Consider the following 16,652-nt stretch of genomic DNA (forward strand, 5'->3'; position numbering starts at 1 on the left):
AGGGTTTCACAATTAATCAAATACTGATCATGATTACGATTTTAGCTTCCCATAATTAAATGAACATGATCGATGGCAATATCACCGTTTAAAGAGCGTGCTCCACTCATGGAAAACTCTGCTGCATATCAAATCGGAGAGCGCTTCCTTAACTTATAGCCAAGGGGCCGATTTGGCTGTGTGTGCACTCTCCTGCTGCTACAGTCCAGAGTAGTCCGCTAGTTTGCATATGTCCGCTGCGCCGCGGCTGCCTGAGCTGGTCGCGGTCAATGCTTGGGAGACCATCAGATGCAGCTCTCGGCTACGCAACGAAAAAGTTTATTTTTGACAGAAGCCATGTCAAGCTGCACAGAGCAGTTACAAATGGGCAGGAAATCTGACACGAATGGTATAGAGAATCCGGTCAATTTTCAAAATAAAACACAACCTACTTAATCATAGAAGAAGCACAAAAATCAAGCACCGATTACCAAATCAACAAAATCTAAAAGTCAGCCAAATCAGGCAGGCAAAACGCTCTGATTCTGAAATGCTCCCTGTGGGATATGCAGCCTTGCAGACAACCGGGAAAAAAAATGAGTCGCAGAGAGCCGTTGCTGGTAAGCAGAGTAGAAGCCATAGGTAGAAACACAAATAGGACAAAATAACAACAAGCATCGCCTCAGCTCCTGAAATGCGTCTGAGACGCTTCCAGTGGAAGTTAACAGTGCAGAGAACGGGATAAAGCCGTGGCTCAGCAGTAGCCGGACTCAGTGGACTTTTGAAAGTGCAAAAAAAATATGTTGTCCCTACAATCAATGAATAATCGTGATCTCAATATAGATCAAAATAATTGTGATTATCATTTTGGCTATAATCGTGCAGCCCAAAACACAGAATTAGTGTCTACTGTTACTCCCAAATGTATTGACACACATTCTGACACCAAACACCACAACACAAAGTCAGGGGCCTCTCGTACTTTCTGCTCCAGCAGAGCCCTCCGCAGAGAGACCCTCTGCTCCAGCTCCCTCCTCTCCTTGTCGTGCTGAGCGTCTGTTTGCATCTTGATCTTGCTCTGGTAGGCGTTGAGCAGCTCTAGCTCCTGCTGCAGCTGCATCCTTAGGACCTGACACTCCCCCTCTTGAGCCTCGTCTAACCGCAGCTGAGGGCAGGAAAGGGAACAAGAAAGAAAGCCATTATACAGAGAGAAAGATGATGCACCATGATATATGTTTTAGACCAAACTTCAGTGACATACAGGAAGAGAGATCTTTGAGGAAGCCATAAATACTAATAATTTGATTGTCATGTAGGACCTACTGACAACAAGTAACAAATTCATACATTTAAAAGGCTCTCTCTCAAATTTAAGGATTTTAGTGACTTTTCAGGACTCATTTTGTTAAATTCAATGACTTTACTTTGGGATGTGCTGAAGCCAGACAGGACAGATACTTACCGTACCCGTATATGGACCACAATGTGTGGAGCACAGGGTTTTGAAAAATGTCAGGCGTCGCTATATGCCATCAAATGCATTGTATGGTTCTTAGTCTTGTTTAAAATGTTCTTAAATTAGATACTTCCAGATTTAAATAACTATTTTGCTCATTTAGACATTTTATAATGTTCTCGCACAACTGCTCAGGTGTTGATAAGTTTTGAGAAGTGTTGTATTTATTTTAGAAAAAAACAAACGTTTTGTAGAAAACAGGGATGAAACGATTACTAGTTTAACGATAAACCATGGTCAACTTCCCGACATTTATTATTACTGCACACATTGTAATTACCATGATAACTGGGCTCGGTTACTGTGTTGGGTCAATGACAACACGGTGGAAGACAGCGCTGCAGAGATTTTTCAGTCACTCTGAAGTCTGGTCGTATATTAGTTTTTATGACAGCGCTAAGGGAAACTTGATTGAAGAAAATGACCTTATAGTGAAGCAGGGTGAGTTAACTTTTATCTTTGATTTGACTCTGACTGTGTGCGGCCGTTGTGTGTCTGCAGACTCTATTTGCCCACTGCTTATGATAACACATTATGCAGTTTAGTCAACCAACTAACATATCCTGTTCATTTTAAATCCAGCAGCTATCAAATTAGTTATAAAAGTGTCAGAACAGCAGAAACGCTATAGACTCCTCTGTATTTATGGCAGCTGTTGGGCTCATTGCACTTAACTATCACTGTCTTCTAAAGACTTTTGTTTTCATGTAATGGTGCATGGGGTCATTGCATTACCTATATAATATAAAATCTTGATAATGATAATGCACACTTAGATGGTTTTCATATGTTTACAAAATGTATTTGCTGTTATTTTAATGTTTATGCAAACTAAATGGCAATTTTATTTGTAGTTTTCAAAATAAGAGTTGTTGAAATGGTTTCAGTGTGTGTACCGTGATAATACTGATAACCTTGATAATTTGGGTTACTATAATCATGATAAGAAATTTTCATATCCTTTCATCTCTAGTAGAAAAACATTTTTCAGTTTGTTGATGTGAGGTATTGACAATGTACGTTTTGGTATTGGTTATAGTATTGGAACTGGTACTGAGAATATCAAACGATGCCCAGCCCAGATCAAAACTGAGTTTAAAACGACGTGACTAAATGAGGACATTTTCGTATTTATGTTTCATAAACTTTTTAGGCCTCCTCTTCGGGTACTCACAGCCTGCGTAGAGAGCATTTCATTGATGGAGTGGTCGTACTGCTCGGCCAGGATGGCCAGCTTCCTGGTCTGCTCCTCCTTCAGCCTCTTGAGCACGGCCTTGTGGTCACACTTGGGCGTGGTCTCCAAAAGATGGTTCCTGAGAGCCTTGTACTGCCTGGTCTGGGTTTTACAAGTCTCCTGGAACTGCTTCTTAATCTGAAGCTCCTTAGACTAAAGTCGACAGAAGGGAAAGAAATGATGATATTGAGTGAGTGCGTTTGGTTTGCTGTAGTTTCAGTAACAGAGCTGCAACCAAGAGAGTTTCTACCTTGAGGCTCTTGGGCTGCTGTCGGACCTCCATGACATGCTTGCGCCTCAGCTCTCTCTCCCTCCTCTTATTGTATTCCAGCTGGTTGGTGAGCTCTGTCTGGTGCTGGGTCCGGATCAGCTCTGCCCGTGCCTTTTGGATTGAACCCAGGTGCCTGAACTCCAGCTCCTGCATTGACTCGTGATGCCTGAGCAGCATGGCGTGCTCCAGGTCCTTCTGTGTCTGCCGTTTGTTCAGCTCCTGGGAAAAAAAAAAAAAATATATATAATAATAATAATAATAATAATAATAGGAGAAAAGTGTGGGTGACAGAAGTCAAATAAATAAAAATCAAACAACATAGGAAGAGTGGAGGGGGTGGTTGCTGATTCTCTCTGTGCAACTAAATACCTCTCTGGCCAGATCCTGCTCCACATTGTGTCTGGCAATGAGGATCCTGCGTTTGAACCGCCGACACTCTAGCTCCAGGTACTGCCTCTGTCTCCTCAGCAGGTTGGCCTCCTCCTCGGCCTGGGAAGTGACATAAGCATTACAATGCTGTACTGTAATGTATACAAATTAAAAGTAAATGTATATGGGTAATAAAGTTATGGGACACTGATCTTGAAAGCTAAGCAGGGTCAGGCAGCGTTAGTACTTGGCTGGTAAATCACATTTTGTTAATGTCACAGATTATATTGACTGTGTAAATTCATTGCCAGGCCTGTGTAAAATCATCATCTGGTCTTTGGCTTGGCAAGTGTACATGATGTCTGAGAGATCCTGACCTGGAAGTGCTGGATGTTCTCTTTCTGCTTGGACAGCCACTCCTGCTTCTCTTTCTTGGGAGTCGACTGGTTCTCGCTCAGTTCCTGCCACATAGGTGTTATTTGGTTTGTTTTCAGTATGTCAAGGCATTGTCACTAGTGGGCTTTATGGCTATTACAGTTTGTCATCATTTAGCAACGGGTAGAGAGCGCGCCCACAAATGTTCTTGATGGATTTTTTTCAACAGTCCAAATAAACAAACAGATGCTTCAAGCTCTGTATTCCTCGTGTGTGTTGGAAACTAATTGGTGTTGGTTTTGCTGCAACTAATTTGATAATAATTTAATTATTCATTTTTCAATAAAAAATGATCTGGTTCTAGCCACTCAGTTGTGAGTGTTTCAGCATTTATTTATCTTGGGTTCTAATAAACTCAATATAATTAGGTTTTTGACTGATTGTCATACGAGACGACATTAATGTGGGCTTTGAGAAACAGAGATGAATATTTTCACAATTTACTAAACATACCAGGGTAATTTAGTCAGATTTTGCAACCATTTTTGTGTGTGTGTGTGTGTGTGTCCCTCACTGAAGCTCAACAATCCCTCTGGTCATGAAAGAAGAAATAAAACCCACAATGAGTTACAACAACAATCAGGTAAACGTGTGTCCTCTCCTCTCCAAGTTTGATGTCAGCAAACAGTAACGTTAAGTTGATGTGCTAGCTTGCAAGACACACAGACTAGAAAATCTAGTCTGTTAGCTGGGCAGCACATCCATTGTCTGTCTTGCTTGTCTGACTTCCAGGGCTGCGTCCTCTGACTTTGTGCCTGACAAAAGTGAGAGTGAAATTCAACCACTTATTACGTTTGATTACCGGCAACAGTGTTTATAAACTTCAGCTCGGAAAACTATCCTGTATGTTCTATTCTGTAGAGGTCGACTTATTCATAGACCGACAGATGGAGCCAAAAGTTTTGAAGGATTGTAGCTGAAGCACTGTGTCAGGTGTGACTGTGTGGTAATGGCATGGATTACATGGCTCACAGATCAGGTAGGACAGCACATTTGCAGAATTTTGCTTAGAGCTCCAGGGAGTTTCAAGGCAATTTAAGTGGTGCTCCAAAATTTTGTGCTGGTGCTTCTAAAATTTTCGGTTAGGAGCACCAGTGCTACCAGTGGAAAGAGTTAGTCTGGAGCCCTGCATACTATGGACCAAAAGATTAGATTAACCTTAACACAAAAGATCAACTGATAGTGACAACAATCTCTGCCCATCAATAGTCAATCGGGCCCATCACAATCTTCACAAGAACACTGAAATAAACAATCTTAACCAAAAAACAAAACAATAGACCAATAATCGATATACATCTGTAGTATATAGAGCAGAGTTCTGTTTGCCTACAGACAATTTGAGCCTTTCATATATACAGTGCATTAGGTGTTTACCTCAATACACACCAAAAGAAGTCCAAGTGTATCTTCAGTTGTATTGTTGCGATGGAGATGTGTGCGTTTGAAGTGTGTTACCTCTTTGAGCTGCTCCTTGCGTAGTTTATACTCCCGCTTCTGTGACTCCAGGAAGCTGCTGAGCTCCTTCTTCTGCTGCACCTGGATGTGCTGCTGAAACTTCTTCTCATCGTTGGTAAACGTCTTTAGCTACACCAAACAAAAACGTTGAGTGTGAGACAAAAAATTACTTGCTTCAGCTTGCAGGAACATGCTTTGAGAACAGGAATAGTTTTCAGCACAGACATAAAGCATGTAAAGTATCAGCAGGTGTGTTTTTCTTGAATCGTTTGTCCACATACGTCTTTGTCCAGGGCTGCCTGGTGTTTTTTGAGCAGCTTCTCCATCTCCTGGGTGAAGTTGTTCCTCTGACTCTCCAGCTCTTTGTCCAGCCTCAGCCTGTGCTCATCCATCTCCCCTTTCAGCTTGTTCTCCAGGGCCATCAGGTGCTTCTGATGTTGCCGTCTCATGCGTTTGTATCCCGACATCTGCTCCCGTAGCTCCGAGTCCTGCTCATGCTCCTGCATCTCACGGGTCACCTACAAGACGTGGATGCAGGAGAGATTCAGCAGAGTCCATTTAGATTTAGCTTATTTAAAAAGTATGATAAAATACAGAAATGTGACTTGGTGTTTGTAGAGAGGGATAAACACATCTTACTCAAGTGTGTAGGTATAACAGCAATGTTAAAATTATAAGTGCTCTACATTTAACAGAGTCCCTTTTGTCAAACATAAACCAGAAAATACCTGCCTCTTTCTGCTACACAGACACTGATAAATGACTTTAGTGAGTGAGATGCATGGAGGAGAAAGCAAGTGTGTTCTCACGAGTGACGCTGTGCGTATGGTAGCAAAGTGCTCCCTGTTGCGGTAGTGCTTCCTTGGGGCCTGAGCTGCTGTTGGCTGCGGCTCAGAGGGTTGACTGGTGGCTGCCTGCTCCCCAGAGAAACTCTCCTCTTCTTCCTGGAGACATAAGGCAGCGGAATAAATATTAGTTGTTATTGTATTTAACAGTACACACACAGAGAATAGGAGGCATAAGGGGCATGGGAAGGCTTGGGATAAAGCGAGAAAGAGATCAAGACAGAACAGAGGAGATTCAGAAACAAATTTGTACACAAGTGTCACATAAACATTATTATCACAAAGTGTTGTCTAACTCTGAATCGTCTCAGACTGCTGTGAAAAAGCTCCTCATTAACTTGACATGTTTCTCCACCTGTGTTTTTGGGGGTGTGCCACACCGGCTGCTAGGCAAGCACTATGACGTGTGTTACATAGAGAGGCAGATAGTTTATGGAAGCAAAGGCTGGACTACAAACGAGCCGTTTTCAGGCAGTTCAGGAGCAGTGTTTTCTGTGGGAGATGGTACCTCCCTTTGGGGTGGACTTTTTCACTTTGCAAACCTATTACATGCACAAAAAAGATATAGAACACAATAACGTAAAGGGAAAAAGCCGAAAGCATAACATGAGCTCTTTACTCAATAATTAAATACGTACTTCCTGTGTCACTTTACCCACCGGTTTGAGGTGTATGACGGAGCTGTTGGACATGACTGTGTGGTCTCCCTCCATCAGGTCCAGCTCACTGCGGCTGTCCTGGGCCGCTTCGTTCAGACTGTTGACAGAGCTGCTCTGGGAGCTGGCGCTGATGGACATGCTGGGGATGGACTGATTACTGCCGACACTGTTCACCGTTCCTGTCCGACCACCACCCGGCTCCAGCTCCTGGAGACAAAACAGTGCAAAGACAGAGAGAGAGACAGCAAGGCAGAGAGAAAGAGCCAGAGAGGGAAAACGAGAAATACACAGACAGACAGACAAGCATACAAAACGACGCATGCTTGGTTATTTTCTCTGCACGGTGGAACACCATGAATGTGGCAAATGTACTTCTGTGCTCAAACCACCCGCCACACAAACACTTATTCTACCACCATTGCTTTAGTTTCCACACACCTCGTCTCCATCCTGGGCTTCTGCTGTGGGTCCGTTGTGGGCCTCCTGAAGGAGGATCTTCTTCATCTTACGGTACTGCAAGTTGTCCAGCTCCCGCACTGCATCCTTGGTCCTCTGAATAAGATCCATCAGCACAGAGTCTGGACGTTCACGCTGCAGAAACGCATGCTGGAGGGGAGGGAGACAGGGAAGGAAACACAAAAAGATCATGAATCGAGAAGTCAAACGGCGAAGGGGACTGACCATGAGGAAAACACAATCAAATTAACTAGAGTGTTACTGAAATATAATAAGGCTTTAATAGACCGGTTTCTGCAAAAACATGTGAAGTTGTCTTTGTGGCATAAACTACACAAAATCGCAAGGAACCCTCCCACTTAGCTCAGAGTGCTGAATTAGCTTTTAGCATCTGCTATCTGTCCAGAGCCATGGAGGCAGTGTACGGTTTTGCACCAAAACTGCAGAAAAATGGCCTGATTTGAGGTAGGACACCTCTCACTGTTACTTAATGTCCATGGCCATTTATTTAATATTGCTAACATTTGTCAGACTCTATGACCAATGTTTAGAGTTTCAGAGTGTGATTTGGTGGCAGCTGATAAAAGGTGCAGACTGACGGCTTTGGACGGAAAACCTATCCCATATAATCTTTCCGAGGAAACACCAAACAAGCGAGCAGATTCTCTTTTCTTGATGATGTTTTCCACTACAGTCCTCTAATATGAAGTTAAGGTAACATATCTTGTATACAGTATACTGTATCTAGTGTCTAGTATATTTGGTCTGGTACATGCTGTTACTAACAATATTCAGAATGAGGGAGCTTCTGTGCTCTTAACATATGCTACTGTTGATAGCAACATCACCTTTACTGTCTGTACCTCTGTGTGTGTATATATTGTGTAGGCCGCCTCCCTCCCCTCTCTCTCCTTCCATCCCTCTCTTTTTCTCTCTGTTCCTCTCTTGCCCTCTCCCTCTCCTGTCGTCTCTCTCTCTCTCTCTCTCTCTCGCTCGCTCTCTCTCTCCCCCCAACCGGTCGAGGCAGATGGCCGTCCACCCTGAGCCATGGTTCTGCTCGAGGTTTCTGCCTCTTAAAAGGAAGTTTTTCCTTGCCTCTGTCGCCTAGTGCTTGCTCTTGGTGGGAATTGTTGTTCTGTGACTCCTGTATGGCAGCTTTGCATGAGTCAAAGTTAAAAAAAAAATAATTTTCTATCTTATACTTGCTCGTCATGTAGGCCTTCATTTCAGCCAACCTGTATGAAACAAGCTGTAGATGCTCCTGTGTCTTTAAGGCCCCCCCCCTCAAAGCCTACTGTATTCAGATTGGCCAAGACCTGAAGCATGTTACCAGGCTGTTGTGCGGTACAGACAGACTGAGCGTAGCTGCAGTGGTGGAAAGTAACAAAGTACAAATACTTTGTGGTTTTTTGTTTTTTTTTAGTATCTGTACTTTACTTGAGTATTTGTAGTTGTTGCAACCTTTCACTTTCACTTTGCTATATGTCAAAGCCAAATATCGACTTTTTACTCTGTTACATTCTGTACAAGACCTCGTTACATTGGTATTAGTAGCCTATGCAGCGCACCTGAGTGGACCAGCACTGAAAAACAAAAACTGATAAAGCCGACTTGGCTCAAATGAACTTCAGCCAGCTGATGACACCGGCAGAGCTGGATGGCTCCGCCTCATTTCCCTATCAAAGGTGAAAGGTTTAAAACTTTCATGAGAGGATGAAGAGGGTCTATCCTTCTAGGCACGAGAAGAGAAACTCAATGAGAGTGAAGAGCGGGAACAGCAGTAGGGTAAACTACTTGTGTTCTCTCCTCTCCAAGTCTGATGTCAGCAGATCACACTTAGCCTAATGTGCAGCTGCAGTGAATCTGTCTGTCCGTCTGTATGCCTGTATTGCCAACCAGCTAAGCAGCAGAGCTCGTCTGTCGTGTCTTAAAACTCACGCATTCGAGCAAGAAACATCTGTGGGACCAGTCCAGACAGGATGTGAGGGCACTGCTCATGCATCATTTTAAAACAAGACAGTGAAGTTTAGTTACAACTCTGGACTAATTCAAGATGGGAAGCAGTGGATTCACATTGAATATTAAAATGTTGATTAGCGGGTCAGACTGGGCAATATGGATGCACATCTCAGTAAATAAAAAGCATCAAATATCCAGCCCAGTCATTCTATAAATAGTATTTTACATTTGAAAATGTATTGCAGGAAACCTGGAGGAGCCAGTTTGAATGGGCCTGCTGCAGTAGATAACATAATATATAGAAAATATCTAGAATTCACAGGAGCTGTGCTGACAGTTGATCCACATCCAGTACCAGCACAGACCCAGTCCAGAATTCTTAAGAAGGTCACACAGACCCAGTCCAGACGTCTTTAGCAGGTCACATAGACCCAGCCTCAGCCAGTACGAGCACAGCCACAGATGTACAGCCAGCATCAGATACGAGCACCTCAGACCCCAATGGAACAGTTGCTGCTCCACCAAATGACCCAGCAGATTGGCCCCCAGTCTTATCTGACTTCATTAGGTCTGAGTTAGTGCGCAGAGGTCTGTTCAAACCAGCACTGGACTTTTCTAGAAGAGGTTCCCATTCAGGCTTCTTACAGAGGGAGGATTGTAGTGAGAGCATTGTGGTGTCAGGCGTGACTGTGCAGCATACCGGCCAGTTGTAGCCAGTTTGTGACCGAGTGGTAACGTAGCTGGTAGAGTTTTGCAATATAAACATCTGAAAACTGAAGCCAGCTTTGCTCTGTTTGGGACTGTGAGCTGCACTTTATGAGAGGTGCTGAAGTTAACATGTGTGTGGATTTTTGGTGAGATTATGAACTGTAGTTCATAGTGTTTGAGTTAGTTTTGGTTTCCGCCTCCTCGTCTCATCTTAACATCTCACCCAAAGTCCCAAATGGGGTTCTGTGTCTGTCAAACGGTCTGAAGGGGATCCCCTACCACACCAACAGAGCAATAACGCAGACTTATCCTCCCCACATATAGGAAATATCCACTTGTCCTCTTGCGACTCAGTTTTCCTTATTGTGATTAACTATAACTTATAATGCTGTATTCAAACCTGTCTTGAGTGAAATTAAAATGATAGATTGCGTTTTGTAAGATCAATAGATTTTGATGTGTAGTACATTTATTTTTGATTTGACTACTTACTAAGTATTTTTAAAACCAGGTACTTTCTTACTTTTACTAGAGTAGGTTTATACTGGATGACTTTTACTTCAGTAACATGTTTCATGTGGTATGAAAATTGAGTACTTCTTCTACCCCTGCGTAGCTGTGCAGAGCAAATGACCATATATGGAATACCGGCTCCGTCTATCTCCGTGTCATAGAATGGAGCCGTTGGTAGAAAAAGGTGTTCAAAACAGAGTGTTCAGAACAAGAGGAAATCTGAGGTTTTGGCTCACAGGGATTTCTTTTAAAAACTTTTACCTCATTATTTGAAGCTTTGACCGTGTTTAACATGACCTTCCAACATTGTAACATTGTAGATTAGTGATAAAATATGGAAAAGCATAATAGGTCTCCTTTAAATTAATCGGCAACTATTTTAATATTTGATTAATCTGTTGGAGTAATATACAATAAAAAGTCTAAATTATCTGACTTTTTCTGGTTTCTTTACTCCTCTATGACAGTAAACTGAATATCTTTGGGTTGTGAACAAAACAAGACATTCTGACATTTTATAGACCAAACAACTAATCGATTAATAGACAAGAAAAATAACTAGTTTCAGCTATAAAAGCTATCATCAGACCTGCTGCGCACACATCCTTCATTCTTTGTTTGTAAACCGAAAATTCCTTTTTTGTCAACATGGGTCTTATTCAGTGTTGGGCAGTAACGCATTACTGTAATATTATTACTTTTCCCAGTAAAGAGTAGTGTAACCAGTTACTTTTCTAAAACTAATCCAAGTAACGCTGCGTTACTGCACGTAACATCCTTGATGTGAATGCACGACTGTGCGGCAGCTCAGCAGCACTGGACTTTGTTGTTCATGTCAGCTGATAGCCAAAAACTAAAGGAAGAAAGGAGAACGAGGAGAGAGGCGTTCTTTCCACAGCTGTAAGTAGCTACTGCCATTATTGTGTCACAGTCTAAGATGCAAACAATATTGCCGTCTATTGTAAACTTTCTGTGACCGGCAAAAAGCTTTCAACCACGAACAATTCTACATTTAATTTATGGAAGCATCTGCAGAAGCAGCGCAGCAACGTGAAACTTACATAAAGAAACTTTGGCAGCTGCTGCCACTGATGCCTGGACTCGTCGGGTGAGATTGGCGTTAATGTAACGTTTTGTAAAAATCCTGAATACTGCTCTTATAAATAGTCTACATGTGCAGAAAAACAGCTGTTCAAAAGTCGGGATTTTCTTGCTTTATTTATTTTTTTCAGCCGGTGGAGTTAAGAAACGTTAGGCCTAGGCTATATGCTTTGTAAAAAACACACTCCTTGCGGCTGTTATGAATATATTAGTTAAATATAAAATATTAATTTGTTTTTTTATACCAAGTGTATTTAAAATCGTATTTGATTGAGTTGTATTGAGGAGCATATATTCGTGCAGCACCTCCTCTCGCTAGCTGGCTCCCTCTTTCTCTCCCCCTCTCATGAACACCGCTGTACAAACCTGTCCAAAGTTAGAATATACTGGGTTGTTGAGATTAGCGACAAAAATATGCGAATAAAACACAGGCTGACAAACACAGGGTTTTTTTTTAAAGGTTACTTTCATTCTCTACACAGAAGATAACGCTGGGGTCAGAAGTCCAACTGAAGATGATCACATTAAGAAGAAGTTTAAACTTTTCATTTCGTGTAAGAACAAGTGCGGTTTCGGAACTTTTAAACATTTAAAAAAGAAAGGCAGTGTGTGCTGTGCTCACATACCCCAAGGACAGCTTCCATTAGCAGTAGTGAGTCCATTAGTGGTCTAAGTGACAGCTGCTCAGTTACTTAATGATGGATGCAGAAGTCACATTTCTACAGTAATTGCATCTGTGTTCTTTCCACAAAACCAAGTGTGTTTCTGTACATGTTTTGGTTGTGTGTGTGTGTGTGTGTGTGTGTGTGTGTGTGTGTGTGTGTGTGTGTGTGTGCGTGTGTGCGTGCATCCGGAAGTAGAGGATTAGTGAATTAAAATAGAAGCTTATGGGAGACAGAAAAGAGCTCAAACAACAGAGATTTATCACCACGGGGCTTTTTCAATCTCCAATCTGAACACACTGAGCCTGCTGTCTGTTTTTGTGTAGTACTGTACAGAATGTGCGCGCACTTACACCCAGCATGTCGTCAGAGTGTGGTCTGTCCTGGGGGATTTTCTGAAGGCAAGAATCGATAAAGTTTCTAAAATATTCCGTCCTGCAACAAAGATGACAAGATAGAGATTCAGTACAAAAACATACACCTATACTGATTTAACAAAAAGTAAGCATCATCCTTTTAGCTACAAAACATACTGTACATCATAATTACAATAATGGCCACACAAAACTAGAATTACCGCCCCGCAGTTGTATGCCTCCCCCAACCAGCCAAGTTGCAGTTTACAGCCACGTCTGTCCAGACTGATAATACATGTAGTGAAAACTTTGAAGGAACTAAATAAAAAAAGTTTATTTTTTGGCACTATAATGATGATGATGATCATAATGACGATTTCAGTGAACATACATTGTTGAACTGATTAATGAAGAATTATACACGTACACATGCACTTACAATTCTAAACAGTTCATCCAACATTCAAATGGATGTTTGTATTTGAAGAATTTGCCTCAAAGTGTTCCTGAGATATCACGTTCACAAGAATGGGACTGGCGTGAGGTCACAGTGACCTTGACCCCTTATAACACAAATTCTTATCAATTCTTCTGGATGCAAAGTCTTTCAGACCATGTTTGTATTTCCACATGCAGAAATCAACATATAGTATCTCACAAAAGTGAGTACACCCCTCACATTTTTGTAAATATTTAATTATATCTTTTCATATCACACAGCCATTAATGTCTAAACTGCTGGCAACAAAAGTGTCCATACGCTGCACACTGCATCAAATTGGTCTGCATGGCTGTCGTCCCAGAAGGAAGCTTCTTCTAAAGATGTTGCACAAGAAAGCCCGCAAACAGTTTGGTGAAGACAAGCAGACTAAGGCCATGGATTACTGGAACCATGTTTTGTGGTCTGATGAGACCAAAACAAACTTATTTGGTTCAGATGGTGTCAACCGTGTGTGGCGGCAACCAGGTGAGTGGTACAAAGACAAGTGTGTCTTGCCTACATTTAAGCATGGTGGTGGAGTGTCATAGTCTGGGGCTGCATGAGTGCTGCCGGCACTGGGGAGCTACAGTTCATTGAGGAACCATGAATGCCAACATGTACTGTGACATACTGAAGCAGAGAATGATCCCCTCCCTTCGGAGACTGGGCCGCAGGGCAATATTCCAATATGATAACGACCCCAAGTAAACCTCCAAAACGACCACTGCCTTGCTAAAGAAGCTGAGGGTAAAGGTGATGGACTGGCCAAGCATGCCTCCAGACCTGAACCCTATTGAGCATCTGTGGGGCATCCTCAAACGGAAGGTGGAGGAGCGCAGGGTCTCTAACATCCACCAGCTTTGTGATGTCATCATGAAGGAGTGGAAGAGGACTCCAGTGCCAACCTGTGAAGCTCTAGGGAATTCTATGCCCAAGAGGGTTAAGGCAGTCCTGGAAATTAATGGTGGTCAAACAAAATATTGACACTTGGCCCCAATTTGGACATTTTCACTTAGGGTGTACTCACTTTTGTTGCCAGCGGTTTACATATTAATGGTTGTGTTATGTGTTATTTTGAGGGGACAGCAAATTTACTCTGTTATATAAGCTGTACACTCACTACTTTACCTTGTAGCAAAGTGTCATTTCTTCAGTGTTGTCACATGCAAAGATATAATCAAATATTTACAAAATTGTGAGGGGTGTACTCACTTTTGTGAGATACTATAGATGTATCCCACTTGTAGAGAGTGCTTTTTCTAGGTTTTAAACAACTGGCTACTGCACAAGCTTCCCCATGTCGTGTGTGTGCGTGTGGCTCCTCACCATTCACTTGATTGCAGTGTTGGGCTCTCATTCTGTGCTATGTGATATAAGGCACTCATTGCATTCATGTTAAACAAGGGAGGCTTCCTCTCCGCTGGAACAGAAAATAGCAATGGATTAAAGTTTTAAATTTGTTTTACTGCCGAGTTCACACACAACTGATTTAACCGAACCTTAAATCATATCCATCAAACAAATTTTAGACAACATTTCTAAAGTAGATGTTGTTACTGCTGTAGTCCTTATACTCAACAACCTGTCAATCATTTTGTCAGTGACCGTTAAGTTTACAGTCGTTTTTAGGAAAAACTGTTGTTTCTGCTGCAGGTAATTTAAATATAGACAACACACACATACTGTCACCTACCTAATTCTATACAGGTGATCCCTAAGGACCAGATATCCACCTTCCCATCATACTGGCCCTCGTCCATAGCTAGAATCACCTCCGGGGCCATCCTGGATGAAGTGGTGGAGAAGGATAAAGTGGGTGGACAAATAAAAAGGAGGTTAAAAGTAATTTAAAAAAACAAAAAAAAACAAAAAAAAAGTACCTTTGTTTTACTACAAATCTCCAATCTAAAAGGCACTGCCACTTTATTCTTAGGAATTAAATAATGGTGTTTTTCATTACTCATCTAAGTTTCTCAGCGGCATAAATAGCAAAGATGTAGTGACAAAACAGATGGCAGGTGAACTCATCAACCACAGCACTGCACTGTTCAATCACTTTACAAGACAAATGGTGATTGATTGCGCATATTGCGTTGACGCTCGTAATAAATACTAAAATAAAATTAGGGCTGTACGATTTGGAGTAAAAGTCATGTTGCGATTATTGTGAACAATATTGCCATTTGATTATTTTGGAACAAATGGTACTATGAGTCTACTTGCTTAATTATCAAAGAATGTGTGAAACACTGACATTTTGAAATGTGTATTTCTCAACTTGAACAAAGTTAAACAATATTTATAACAAAACAGAACATGGGGAGCGTGTTGCTCTACAGAGAAGGCAGCTTGAAGTAGCACATATTGGGACACTGGCACCGGCTCAACATACATCTGTCTAATGCAGAGTCTCTATCCACAACCTGGAGGAGGAATTGTATACGGTATAACAAATAATATACTATATAATATAATTTCATATAATAGTAGTATACTATTTTACCACTATACGAATATTAAATCCAGTTTCAGCAGTTACATTTCTGTGGGTTGTTTTTATTCATTAAATTCTTGTGCAAGCAAAAGGCTCTACACATTGGTCTCTAATTTGTGCTAATTTTTTAATGCTAAGTACGAACTGGTCAATAATCAACATTTAATGACTTGCTGTAGCACGTCAAACTTTTTTTAATGTCCCGCTGTGATTGGTCAGTTGACGAAAAGTGACTGACTAGCATGTCGGCTCTGGTAAAAGTTGAACATGTTGAACAACTAAATGCAGCGATACAGCTAACGTTAATTGGGCAGTGAGCCAAACTCAAACCTTCTTTATCTTCTCCCAGTTTTGTTCTGTCTGTCTTCAGCTGCTGACGACGCCTCTCTGTCTCAGTCACAGAGTGACCCGGGGGGGGGTTATCTTAACTGCTCATAAATAATTTCTCTCATTGTACGTTGGCTTATCTGTTTTTAGGGGCACATGAGGAGAGCCCGGTGTAGGCAGAGATAATGAGAAGTCAGTGACTTCACAAAGAACAGAGCGCCACACACACTTTTACTGTTTTATTAATTCGCATACTTTTGCGGATATGTAATTGCACATGACGACATCGCGATTGTGATTAAATTAATTGTGCAGCCCTAAATAAAATCTAGCGCCACACCCCTAGCTATATCTTCTTCCATTTTCTGTAAGAGGAGTATATCATGTTGAGGTGAAGTCTAAATCCTGAGCATAGATTATCCCCATAAATCACAGCACGAAATCATTTCAATCAGCAGGAAGCTTTTCACTTATATATTTATACATGCAAATAGAGGCAAATACTTTTCACAGTCAAACCCATTTCATGAATCAATGCTTTCTTAAGCACACACTCTGTTAGATACTGCTCACAGAGTCAATATTTTAGTCAGCACCACATTTAACAAATACACAGACAAGTACTTTTCTTTCAGTTTCCCATTTACCAATATGGCGTTCCCACAAAGGAGTTGGCAGGTGAGGCAATGGAGGCAGAGCCAAAGTCTGCCAGTTTGACCAGCCCAGGCTCAGTCAGCAGAATGTTACCTGCCTTCACATCCCTGAGAGAGAGAAACACATATGTGTGACTGAAAGCTGGGGAATATGAGAGGTGTAAAGTGTTTACAGA

General features: G+C 41.7%; 1 protein-coding gene across 2 annotated transcripts in view; it reads right to left on the bottom strand.

Moving 5' to 3' along the window:
• The window catches only part of taok1b (TAO kinase 1b), a 35,445-nt gene that overhangs the window by 4,614 nt on the left and 14,179 nt on the right, over nucleotides 1-16,652 (bottom strand). For both annotated transcript variants that reach the window (XM_046039409.1, XM_046039408.1), the window contains exons 7-20: nucleotides 16,471-16,584; nucleotides 14,696-14,787; nucleotides 14,329-14,422; nucleotides 12,519-12,600; nucleotides 7,205-7,372; nucleotides 6,767-6,973; nucleotides 6,072-6,206; nucleotides 5,544-5,780; nucleotides 5,263-5,391; nucleotides 3,747-3,830; nucleotides 3,370-3,489; nucleotides 2,980-3,219; nucleotides 2,670-2,882; nucleotides 962-1,144 (exon numbers count right to left, since the gene is read on the bottom strand). In XM_046039409.1, coding sequence (XP_045895365.1) covers nucleotides 962-1,144; nucleotides 2,670-2,882; nucleotides 2,980-3,219; nucleotides 3,370-3,489; nucleotides 3,747-3,830; nucleotides 5,263-5,391; nucleotides 5,544-5,780; nucleotides 6,072-6,206; nucleotides 6,767-6,973; nucleotides 7,205-7,372; nucleotides 12,519-12,600; nucleotides 14,329-14,422; nucleotides 14,696-14,787; nucleotides 16,471-16,584 — 2,098 coding nt within the window. The remainder of the gene's footprint in view (nucleotides 1-961; nucleotides 1,145-2,669; nucleotides 2,883-2,979; nucleotides 3,220-3,369; nucleotides 3,490-3,746; nucleotides 3,831-5,262; nucleotides 5,392-5,543; nucleotides 5,781-6,071; nucleotides 6,207-6,766; nucleotides 6,974-7,204; nucleotides 7,373-12,518; nucleotides 12,601-14,328; nucleotides 14,423-14,695; nucleotides 14,788-16,470; nucleotides 16,585-16,652) is intronic.

Source organism: Micropterus dolomieu, linkage group LG23 (assembly GCF_021292245.1).
Source record: "Micropterus dolomieu isolate WLL.071019.BEF.003 ecotype Adirondacks linkage group LG23, ASM2129224v1, whole genome shotgun sequence".
NCBI lineage: Eukaryota > Metazoa > Chordata > Actinopteri > Centrarchiformes > Centrarchidae > Micropterus > Micropterus dolomieu.